At 49.7% G+C, this 12535-nt stretch overlaps 1 protein-coding gene across 6 annotated transcripts in view; it reads right to left on the bottom strand.

Annotated features, from left to right (window-relative positions):
- Positions 1-520: 520 nt before the first annotated feature.
- The window catches only part of TMEM104 (transmembrane protein 104), a 44903-nt gene continuing 32888 nt past the window's right edge, over positions 521-12535 (bottom strand). For all 6 annotated transcript variants that reach the window (XM_042802402.1, XM_033002352.2, XM_042802401.1 and 3 more), the window contains exon 10: positions 521-4161. In XM_042802402.1, the coding sequence (XP_042658336.1) occupies positions 3401-4161 (761 nt within the window). In that variant the 3' untranslated portion in view covers positions 521-3400. The remainder of the gene's footprint in view (positions 4162-12535) is intronic.

Below are 12535 nucleotides of genomic sequence, written 5' to 3'. Positions count from 1 at the left end.
GTTTTTTATTTTTCCCTTCCCCGGCCGTTGCTCTTCAAAGTGCTGCAAAAGACCAAATCCATCCCTGATGCCAGTTTGATCTCAGATTTATGGCCCAAGCCCCGAAAGCCTCCGCTGCTTGTGAGGTCCTTGGAGAGAATCACAGCAGAAAGTGTTTATTTCCATCATAAAGATCTGTTTTAATATTTTAACATAAATCAAGCTGCGTTTTATGGTGATAATAAATTTGTTGGCAGAAACAGCCTTTGCAGCCTGAGGCAGTGGAGCAATTCAATTTGTTTGGTTTTAAGTGTAAGGAGCCGTAATTGAGAAGGGGAAAGTACAGATGTTTTAATTGAGTTTGCAGCTACCACCCAGAGTCGCGGGAGGCTAATAGAGAAGAAGAGGTGAGGGTCTCCATTAGCCTCTCCGCTTGCCATTTCTCCTTGGCCTGCAGCCCCATCAGTCACAGCCATCCCCTCCAGGAATAGCATGCATGAGAGGAAGAAGGGGGTGAAAAAAGAGGCCAGACTAAACCAGATGTATAATGTGCATTTTATTGGTTTTAATCCCATTTTTGGAAAACTAGTTACAGTCAGGACAAGCATCGTGTGAGAATCTGTAATAATGAATTGTTAGTGTTGATAACGGCCAAATAAAAATAGACACATTTGTGAGGGGTGAGAGGAGGGAGCTCCTGCCCCGCACCGAGCCCGGGTCACCCAGCATCTCCCCAGCCAGCGCTGGCTCTGCTGAGCCATCCCCTTCCCACTTTCTCCAGTAATTTTTAAGGCATTGCTGTCATGCGTTAGATGAGAAATGTTCTCTCTACTGTAGAGTTTCTTTCGGTTAAATTTGTTTTGGTGCTGTGCAAGGACAGCGGGTGTCTGGGAATTGGTGGTTATTTATTTAAGAAGCACTTGTGCTCCATGGGGACCAGAGTCCTTCTTGGTAAGGTACCCCAGCAAAGGCTGGGGCCAGGACGTGAGCCCTCATCGTGCCACTGCCTCCCAAACCTGGATGGAAGCAGCTCTTAGAAGTCGCTGCCACACAACGTGCCGAGGAGGAGGTGGCCACCCTGGCCAGGGACAAGAAGGCACATCTTTAAATGTACCAGATGGCAGGAGAGGGTGTTTCAGGCTGGGCCCCCTGCTCCCACCCCAGGCAAGGCATGGGCAAGGACATCCTGCCTGACGTAGGGGCAGGAAGGGAGGGAGGGAGACCAAGGGCAGCCCTAAAGGGGAAGGATGGAGGAGAGGAGATGAAATACCAGAGAACAGCCCTGTTCAGTGGCTGGCAATGACATGTGAAGGCAAGAGGCTGGGAGGGATGGAGGCTGAGCCAAGTGCCTTGCAAAACACAGGCAGCCTGGGGCAGACAGCGCACCAGGAAAGGCCTCAGCCCCTTCCCTAAATCCCCACCTGGGCACTTGTGCACAAGAGCAGCCCCCACTGCCCCTCCAGCTTCCCAAGGCTCAGTTCATCAGCATTAAATTCCTCCCTCTGGCTCTGCCCAGCTCCCAGCTGCCTCGCAGGTGGCTCCCAGCTCCGCTGCCCCACGAATTTGCCCTTCAACCCACCTTTTTCTAAATGAGACACCCAACACCAGCTACCTGCCCCCCTCCTCAGCTTCCCCAGAGCACTTGGGGATGTTTGAACTCATGGGCGAGGGCTGCCAATGCCTCTTTAGGATCAAGCTGGAGGAGGCAAACAGTCCCTCCCTGGATGCTCTCCAAGCAGCTCGGCAAGGACACACTGGTGGTGCTCAGGCTTGAGAGGTGCAGGGTTTTGCTTTAAAAGCCATGAAGTGTTTTTATACAGCTCCAGGTACTTGCACATTCCCCCAGGAGGAACACTTCAGGTCATATGGAAACCAGAAAGTCCTACTTGAAAACAGAGCTTGATTAAAAAGAGCTGCAGTTCAAAGCTTGCTTTAGTGAGCGGTGACACTTAATACTGCAGCAAGTGCAGAGGGCAAGAGGATCTAACAGAAGTGACATGCACCTGGCTTTGAACTTGCTTTAATAAGGGGGTTTAAAATATTTCAGGTGGAAACTTTTAAATTTCTCCCTTTTGTTAAGAAAACCCATGACCTTTGCCCAAGGGCCTCAGAGCACAGAACCCAGTGCTGTTTGTCACTGTATTACAGTGACCACCAGAAGCAAAGACTCACCTAGAGCCCTGGCTGCCCACGGTAGCAGGCCCAGCCCAAAGCCCATCATAACCCTGTGCAGAAAGAGAAGGCGGTGGGAGGGGAATTCAAGCCCAGTTCCAGCAGGATTTCAGTTTTTGCTCCCCTGTAGCACTTGGGAGCTCTGCTCTGGCAGGCAGGCAGGGCTGAGCCAGGGCACCGCTGCTTCCTCCTGGCACCAGCCCATACCCTCGAGTTAACACCCACCTTGTTTCAAGGCTCATTACCCAGCGCAGGAGGCTGGAAACGCATCAGTGTGCACAGCCAGACCCCTTGCGGGCCTCCCGCGTGTCCCGACTGGGTAATTAGCACCTCCCCAGCCGACAGGAATCCTGACCGCTGGAGTCAGGGGCTGGCTGGCTGTACCAGCCCCGTGCGAAGGTGGGAAGGGAGAAGGGTTCTGCCAGCTGCGTGCAGGAGCCAAGGGAAGCACAACTGCAGTTTCCTTTCCCAGGGCAAAGAGCTGTATCCCTGCGTATGTAGGGGCATTGCTCTGGCTGGCTGGGGCTGCCACAGCACAGGATGAGAAGTGTGAATGTAAACTCCTGGGCTGGAGAAATCCAGCTCTAAGTGAAAGATCCCAGGCAACCCATGGTGCACAAACAGGTTAATGCCGCTAGGAAAAAAAAAAAAAAAAAAAAAAAAAAAAAAAAAAAAAAAAGAGCACAAAATTATTTTCTTCTGAATTAGGTCCAATCCCACTCTAATATCCTCCCTCAACTGGCCCAGGAGGTTAGTTTGAAGGGGTCTCAGCAGAAAGAAGAGACACAGTTATCTCAAAGTCCTGCCGGATTCTGCACAGCACATCCCTGCCTTTGGGAGAAGGGACATTTAGCCGATTAGCATAGTGAGCAGCCAAGGCTGTCTGCTCTCCTGTGTGCTGAGACCCGCAGCACACAGAGAGCCACTGTAGGGACAGACAAAGTGATGCTCCAACAGAGCTGAAGGCAGAAATGGCTGGACACTGGGTAATCGTGCAGGCTGCCAAGGGCTCAGCCCCATGGCTTTGTATAGAGGGTTTGAGAACCAGGACTGTAACAAGGCTGAGTCCACTCCATCCACACCCAAAGTGGAGTGAAGAAAGTCTGTGCCCAGGTTGAACCTGTGCCACCAAGCCAATGGCCTGGAAAATTCCCTTCATGTTGACTCTCCCCCGCTCCACAGTCCCAGAGGGGGAGCTGAAATGCTGAAGTCTCTGGAACCCAGGAGGGAGCATGCTGCTGCCCCCACATCAGAGTTTTGACTCGCTCAGGACGATGTTTGCAGTCACAAACACAAAGCAAGAAAAGCCCCATATAAGCACGAACACAATCCAGAAGGTGTGCCGGAAAGGCGAGAGGTGCTTGTTAACAGTCCCGCTGCCGAAGACCAGCTGAGTGTCCTTCCGACTGCAGTACGCGAGGAAAGCTGGAATGAGATACTGGATCCCGTTCCCAGCATAGGCTCCCGTGATCCCCACCAAGGACTCCAGATCGTGGGTGCAAAAGGCCACCAGGACTGGGGGAATCAGTGTGATGGCAGGAAAGACAATCCTATCCACCACCCACGGGTAGGTCCCCCCTTCTCTGTGGAAAAGGGTCTTCCAGTTGTTGCGCAGGGTCACTGCGATGATGGGGAAGTTGGTGCTGATGGTGAAGACAGGGAAGAGGCCCAGGAAGTAACGAATGAAGGCAACGTTGATGATCTTGCAGTTGGTGAAGTTGAGCGTGTACATGTCCATGAGGGTGTCATTGCGGAAGCAGTAAATGGCAGTGAAGGACAGGAGGCTGTAGAAAGCCAGGATCAGGATGTAATCGAGCAGCACGAGCTTGTTGACATGCTTCTTCTTGGAGATGGGTGTGATGAGGGACGGCAGGGAGTGCTGGCACATGAAGGAGTAGACGCACACCCCAAAGAGATTGCGGATGCCCGACAGCTGGGCCATGGATGGGTGACCTTCAGCTTGGCCTCTGCTGATGCGGATAAGGGCCAGAATAATCATGAGGATGAAAGCTGGAGAAAGAGAAGGTTTCAGGTCAAGGCCAGGTCTGCACTCCTTACGACCCTCCTCCCATCAGCACCAGCAGTCTTGGCACCAGCTCACTCTCTTCTGTTCCACAGGAGCATCTCCTTATCTCTGGAGAAGGTGGTACAGCAAAAGCAAGGTGCATGGGAATTAATCCCGACTTGCTCTCAGTGCTAGTCAGCAGACAGGGGAGTGGGCTCTGGACAGCCTTTGGCAGGCATCTCCCTCCAGTCTCCTTCCTGCAGGGACTCACCCTCCCACCCCCGACAGCAAACGCTTGCTCTGGGCCCTTCAGAAGCCAAACGCTACCACGGCTGGCTGAGCACACAGTGTATGGATGCTTCTGCCATGCACCTTGGCTAATTACCACCATTTAAAAATGGCTTAGAGATGTTTGAGCTCTGACCTCTAAAGGAAGAAAAGATTAAACCTGGCTGCAGTCAACCCCAGTATTATTCCTACACATTCGGAACTGGAGCAATGTTTCCAAGACCTCACCTCCATACCCAGGCAGATGCACGGGAGCAGCAGCTACTACCAAGCTTTCCTGTCCCTGTGATCTGTTAAGCATGATAGAGCAAGAACCAGCCAGCCATTTCCAGGGCAGGAGGAACAGGCTGTCTGTAGTTAATCCCAGGGTGGAGAAGCCAGTCTGGAAGGGACTAAAGCAGCACTGAAAGACTGCTAATAAAATTTATCACTTCTAGGCATAAAGTCTGCTCGTCTACCCTTCACTTATGTCAGGGAAAAGCCTAACAACATTTTACAAAGCTTATCACAAAAACCAACGTGCTATGGACAAAAATGAATTGAGGAGATTGGGCTAATGCCCTTATTTACTCTGCGGTGGAAATCTGAGCCAGAAGCAGTTACTGCTAGACTGTTATTCCTAGCATGGCACATAAAGCCAGCAGAAAACGAATTCTGGTGTCACAGAAATCACATCAACCTGGGAAAGATGATCATCAGCTTCTGGAGTTAACAAGTAACAGGGGAAAAAAACCTGCCTGGCAGGACAGCAAGCAGCAATATTTACAGTCTGGTACTGGCAATAAATGGACCACTGTGGCTTGAACAGAACTGTCTCCTGCACTGGTTTGAGGCATCAGAGCAGAGCTGTGAGTTATCAGGTAATTAAAAAAAAAAAAACCAAACCAAACCACAAAATGCTGAGATTACTCCTATGGACAACTTTGAATGTCATAAATATAAATACAGAGGAATTAACAGAGCAGTGCACAGTCGTGTGCCCAAGCCCACAGCAGGCTGGCCACTGGCGCTGTGAGCTGGGCAGGCTCACAGTGGGGTGACAAGGACATGGGCTTGCTCTGTGCCCGGCACTGCTCCGCCTCACACAGGTGGCTGGAGGAGGGAAACCCTGCCAGCGACAAGACCAAGAACGATAGTTACAGACCAGTTCCTGAATGCTGCCTCTTCTGTTCCCAGCAAGCCCAGATTAACCTCAACTGAACGCTGTCTCCCGCGCACCGCCAGCACTCTGAAACCCGGTTTTTCCTCTCACAGAAATCCTCCTTTTCTTCCTGTGGCAAACACCAGCTTTGTGCTGAACGCTTACCAAGCCACACACTGCATTTCATCTCGTGCTGCCTCAGGAAACCTCTTGCTTCCAACTGTTTGCCAGTGACAAGGTAAGCCTAACAGCTCTCCAGGAACACTGGACTGATGACAGTGGATCCGTTCCTTCACGGCACCAGGAGGGCCAGGCCACTCTGGATGTGCCAGGCTCTATTTACTTCCCCAAGAGCAGTCACAGAGGGATAGGGAAAGCAACAGCTCATTGCTCTGGGGGTGTGCAATTCCCCTCGCCTTCACTCAAGCCAGCAAGCGAAGGGCACTGTGAACACAGGTACGGTTGTTGTGCCTCCGCCCTTGCTCCCCGGAGGGGAGACGCTTGCCAGCAGTATCTGCTGCAGCAAGATAGCCAGAAAGATCTGTGTTCAGGTGATGTGACATTGGCTGCACTCCCTGGGGCTGCACAGGCTACAAGGAAGAGGAGAAGGTGCCCTGAGCAATAAGACAAACCAGGTTAGGCAGCTCTGGAAATAGAGAGACCGTTCCTTTCCTCCTCACTTGCGTGCTCAGCCTCTGCGGCCCAATCCTGAGCTGGTCCTGTTCCTGGGCTAGATGTAACTGCAGGGGTCTCATACCTCTTTCCCTACACACTAGACAGTAAATCTCCACCTGCTCTGCTCAGCAGTGTAAGGAGTGACCTATTTCCATCCCCCAAACTCACTCTCACCATTAGCTCAAAGCCTCGCTTTCTGCACTGGCGCTAATGGGACCAGTTAAGGGGAACTCCCAGGTGGGCATCCCCCCCCTCAGAGCATCTCTTCAGTTATAGACCCACAGGCTCTCCTCTGCCCCAACATGTGCTTTTCTGGCAGGGAGCAGTGAAGGAACAGAACCCCTGTGGATTCCCTAAATGATGGATAGAAGTCTTTGGCTTAAGCAGCTAGAATTCATAGCCTTTGTTTTTCCTGAAATATTTATTTCAGAAATTAAACGTATTAAAGTTACAAGGAGTGATGATCCAATACTAAGATTTAAACTACTACTGTTTTCAACAAGGCAAGCTGTTCTCTCCCTGTCCCAGCACTGGTGCTCTGCGGATGCATGAGCCTTGAGAGAGGTGGTGCTGGGAAAACTGGAAACCTCCCAATTCCAGCCCAAGAAGACAAGAGCAGCCCTGCCCCAACAGTTGTGTTTCTTCTCACTCCCTGCAGCAGAAGAGTCTCACTCCCGGAACCAGAGAGCTAAAACATTTGCATGCCAGATTTATCTGTCTGTCCCTAGGAGGAGGCAAGCCCAAAAATGAAACTCAAACCTAGTTATGCTGGATGATAAATCAAGATGAAAAGCAGATGACAGACTCCGACTGACAGGCAGCTTTGAGCAGACAAGAGGCAGCACAGGTTCCTCAGGCACACACAAAGCTCCTGCTCACATCCTCCTCTACTGAAGACAGCAGGCTGAAGGCACACTACACTGTTTCAAGTCACCTACAGTTGCCACATCAACTGTCCAACAGCGTTCCTCCACCACAAGGACCCTGGTGAAGTCAAACATGGGTTCATAAAAAAACCCCTTGATCTGTTCCTCTACACACAGGACACAGAATATAAGCAACATGCTCCAGGGATGAAACACCTCCAGATACCACGACCAACAGCACCCTGAGCCACAAAGTGAGGTGGACAGTGATGCTACCATGGGTTGTTAGTAGGTTACATGAAAACTTTGTTTTAAGCCTTGTTTTAGACAAGTGCTTAAAATGCAATCGAGGGTTTTGCTTGTCCTGATTTTCCAGCAGTGTCAGACCCACTCCAAACCCCCACACTACAGACAGGCTTGGCAGTCAGCAAGGCACAGAGGATACTTGTCTCATCTCTCCTCTAGATGTTTGAGCATCATTTTTACTGAAGGATGTAAGTGAGGCTGTGGAAAAAAATAAAGAGGGGGTATGCCGTAAAGGAGAAGTGATGAATCTCATCACAACTGCCCAGCTGCCTCCCCTACAGATGCCTCCTCTCACTCTGAGGAGCAAACACTGTCTCTTCTCAGGCAAAGCAGACCTTGCAGACAGCTACTGCTGCCTGTCCTGCTCAACTCAGGAGACGTTGATTCAGAGATAGGGCAGCTCTGCTATTGTTCTTGCATGTGTTAGAAGGATGAATACGGATGAGCACACATACAAATAAGAACACTTTGGGAAATAAGAGAGTCTGGGGATATTAAAACATACATTTTTGTGAACTTTGATAGAAGTATAACAGAGCTGCAGAGAAGCAGTGAAGATAATTTAGCCATTCTAAGTTTAAGGATTGTTTTGCAGAGTCAGAGCAAACACCTTTGTAAATGAAAAATGCTGTTTTGTACATAAGCTTCATCTCTCTGCACAAAGGCTACTGCAGAAAAAGTCATCATCCAAGGCTAAAACATGTTTTTTTCCCCCACCACGGTAGGTTCCTGGAAGAACTGATGTTCAGAACGAGTTCCTGGCTTAACCATCCGTTGCAAGACACTATGTTTTTGAGATGTTTCACCTGGTGCCCCACTTCTGTCTCTCTGCTGGTGTGTGGAAAATAATAGAGAAGATCCTGAACTGAGCCATACTGGGAAGCAGGGAGGAGAGAGATGCTCTGCCATGTAATTCAGGAAGAGGTGGCTTGGCAAGGGGGAAGCAAACTCCATAGTGAGGTTCTGCAGAACTGTGGCACTGAATAACCTCTCTGTGATCTCAGGAGGGAGGGCCAAAGACAGATGTCGCCTCCCAGGTTCAACAGTGAACTTCAACCTTCAAAGCATTGCTCTCAGTTAAAACAAGGATGGTTTTAGTGGCTCTAGAAAGCATGGGGGCAGAGAGCCTTAAACTAGGGATGAGCAAAAGCTTTACTGGGGGAGAAAAACAGAACAAAGGTTACGTGACAACCACTTGCACTTGCGTTCACCACAGCTCAAGTCACATCTCCAACTCTGTCCCTACTCTCATTCCTCCTTCCACGAGGAAAGCCTGGTGAGAGCACTGCCGTACCTGCCTGCCACCCCTCCCAGGGATCCAGAGAGGCAGTGGCGTGCAGCCACACCACCCTGCACCCACGGAGCAGCCCATGCCTGGCTGCTCCCCCACCCACAGCCATTTGTTTAAGCAGGCACCACGTTGCGCTGCTGACACATTTGCGGCAGGGCCATCCGTCACTGCTGGCTGATGGTGTGACAGAGCTTTCTTGTCGAAGCGGAGAATCAATATGCCAGGAAATAATGATAATGAATCACCCTTTCACAATGCATGCCACTTGCTTCCCTTTTTATACATTAGGTGGCATGATGGATTCCAAGAGCAGGATGTTTTCATGAGCTGCCTGAGCCCATTCTCTCTAGAAGGAGGAAGATCTCTCCCCACCTTAACCTTGATCCTGGTCTTCCATCAAGCCAAAACACAGCAGACCACTCAGAGGAACAGATCTCATTTAGTTTGTTAGGCAGTTCTTTCAGGAGAAAGGGCATAAAAGCAAGAACATCTGCTCTGTACTTACTGAACAGCACAGCATCATGTCAAGACAGTTCTACCTTCTGCATCCCTACCCAACACTTGTGTTGTCTGCCTCACTACTGATGCCATTCTAGGATGCTGGTGCCTCCCATCAGTGTTTTGGGCAAGTTTAAGAGCCCACTGCAACTCTGGAACTGCCAGGCATTATGGATGCTGTGGCATTTGAAGTATTAAAGCATGGCTGGAGTTCACCATGCTGGCAGAAGAAAGTATCTGAAATGAAGACATTGATTCTTAAATTTATAACTCAGTTATAAACTCAATTACCTAGTTTTTCCTGTAGAAGCTATATCCTGTCATTTGTTCACGACTTCCAGCTCTCTGTAAACTCCAGAGCAGCAACTGATAAATTTCTCCAGCCTTCAGAGGAGTTTTCTACATGAAATGACAGTAAAGAGGTAACATGAAAACCAGGTTTGCTCCATCAGATGTGGGAGCTGGAGTAGTTAAAGATCAGATTTGGCAATGACAGAGCCTAAAACACTGTCTCTAGGAAGATGAAGAATTTATGAGTGCAGAGACTGTGGGGAGGAAAGATGGGTATGTTCATAGAAGACAGCAATTCTCTGGAGAGAGGTGTCAAAAGAAGAGGAAGAAAATTACTGCCCAGAAGAAAGGTACAAGCAAGATTTGTGGGACATCAGTGTGGCTCCTTTCTCTAAGGGAGAGCAGGGACTTGCAGGGACAGTGTTACCCTCCCCGCCCCACAGCCTAAGGCAGAGCCTGCATGGCAGGGGCAGGTTGCTCGTGCAGCAGGGGAACCAGCCACAATGTTGGGCACGTTAAGATCACAAAAGTGTGATCCAGCTTACCAGGAAGGCAAGAAAAAGCCTCTGGGGCACCTCCACTCCCCCTGCCATCTCACCCACTCTGCCAGGTTTGACCAGCTCCTGCTCCAACTGCCTCAGACACTACTGCTGCCCTGGCCTTGGGCCAGGCAGAGCCGGTTTCGTTTACAATGGGAAACTTTATTAAAAAGTACCACCAGGACTTTTTGACTGTCAAAAGCAGTTCAGCAGGGCTTCTCTGCTGTAAAGGCAAAATTTCCTCACTTTTCTTAATCTTCTAGGGTAGGGTTTGCTAGGCAATAACCAAGATTTACAAGTAGCCTCCGGTACTGTGGTAACAACTCCTGCTGTGAAACCAGCGGAGCTGCCCCCTCTCAGCCCCTATCAGCTGGTCTCCACAGACATCTGCACACCAGCAACAGTTCACGGGGAGAAAAATGGCTCTGCACTCTGGTGTTTATCACGGATGCTTTATCTCAACATATGGGAAGGAAAGAGCAGCCAATAAGGCTTGTTTGCTTCTGGTGGAAAATTACCCGTGTAGTTTATTGTCCTCTCTCCTCTGGTCACCTTTGGCAGAAGCACCATAAAGCCTCTGCAACCAGGACTTAGCTCTGAGCACTGCTGCTGACTTGGTCTATTAGCTTTGACAGTCACTTCTCTCTCCATATGGGAATTTACTCTTCTGTGAAAAGGGAATAACACACACTTTGGTGTCCCCATGAGCCTGAGCTAGGGTTGTGCATGCTTTGGAAAGCACTGGGTGCAGAGCACCCATGTCTCATGAAATCTAGGTACTCTACAGCCTTAGCCACACCTTCCCCATCCGGCTTTTGGGCACTACTCAAAGTTTTTTATCATTTTGTTCCAACAACACACACACAACAGAGAGCAGCTTTGCATGCCACACACCCACTCTGAAAACCTGTGTGGGCACCATCATCAGGACCCTTTTGCAGGGATGAATATGTCCTTACATTTCCAGCTCCCCTCCTCCAGCTCTCAGACCCATCAGTTCATCTCCTTCTGCCTGGATAAAGTGCTCTTTTCAGGAACGTCAGCTCCTCAGGCAGGATCTCAGTGGTGCCGTCCAGCACCGCATGTCACTCTCCATCCGCATCCGAAGCTAACAAGGCTCTTTCACTCACACAGGCACTGCTTCACCCCACTGCCCCCCACAAACAGCACTGAAACGAGCTCCTCAGCTGACAGCTCTGAAAGCAGCCATGACAGAAGCACAGCCTTTTAACTAACTCTTCATAAATATATTCACTTCTCTTACTGAATTATTTACCCTGGGCTCTGGCAGCAGCTTTCTCTGCTCCAAAAGGGATGCAAGAACATGAAGTAAGTTGTTGAAGAAGCCTGTCCAAACGAACATGCAACAGTGTCCTGATTTACAGTTCAATTCCCTTTTCCTTGCTACTCCCTCTCACATGCTCCGCTCTGTGAAAAGAAATGGGCAGCGATTAAACTGGTCCCTCCTTAAGGTGTTTGCAGCAAGCTCCATTTCTGACGCGGAAAACAGGCCACCTTGAGGAACACAGACACTGGCAGACAAACCTCTCTGCAGGAGACTGGAAATACAGAACTTCAGATAATTGTCACCAGCTCCTATATCAGCCTCCTCAATAATTCTCAGTCTCTGCAGCTGAAAGGACATAGAGTGACTCCAGGTTTCTGCACTGAATCAACTCTAGCATGGCTGGTTAAGCCTGCTAAGGATGGCAGCGACAGTCACTGCACCAGCTGAAACCTGCTCAGAGTGAGACGGTCTGAGACAAGTTCTCTGCAGAGACGTGCTGAGGAGTCCTGTAAAGAGCAGGGTTCTGGTGGAGAGAGTCAGAGAAATTAGTAGATATGGAAAAGTCTGCCTCACCAGCATGCTCTGGAGAGCCCTTTCCTAGTTTCTTCCTGAGAAGCCTTCTACCAAGTATCCTGGAAGGGGACAGGACAGAGGTAAAAAGAGCTTAACACAAACCTCCTGGCTATTCTTCTCCTTTTTCCTCTCCATCTTACTGGCCAGGGGAAAGAGGCAGAGGAGAGATTTTATTTCTGGGCATATAATTGTGAGATCATAGTTTGGGCAGGGCTGGGAATGCTTTGTCTTGAGGGCTGCAGTTACTTGAATAGATGTGGTATGATATGACTGTGCTACAGGGAGAGAGAACTGAGCCTGCAGCAACGAAACCCAGAAGTTTATTCCTCTATAAAATGTCTCTTTATTAAAATACAATATTTTCTAATAACTACAATACAGCATCAAGAACAGCACACAGAGCAAACGTCCCACATGGGAGCTGTCTGGGGACATTTTCCAGAGACTATTCAATAACAGCAGCGATAATCATGCTACCAATGTTTTTAAAGCCAACAGCCCTCACCTATAGAGCTGGGCATCTCAGGCTGTAACAGGCTGCAATTAATCGGGTTAGCTGCTTAATACACAATAGCCCAATGTTTGCTGCTGAGCCCCACCAAGCCCTGGCCTTTTGTTATCTT

This window comes from Tyto alba, unplaced genomic scaffold (genome assembly GCF_018691265.1).
Source record: "Tyto alba isolate M040663 unplaced genomic scaffold, T.alba_DEE_v4.0 Super-Scaffold_39, whole genome shotgun sequence".
NCBI lineage: Eukaryota > Metazoa > Chordata > Aves > Strigiformes > Tytonidae > Tyto > Tyto alba.
Note: the sequence above shows the minus strand (reverse complement) of the source record. Positions and strands in the feature narration are given on the sequence as shown.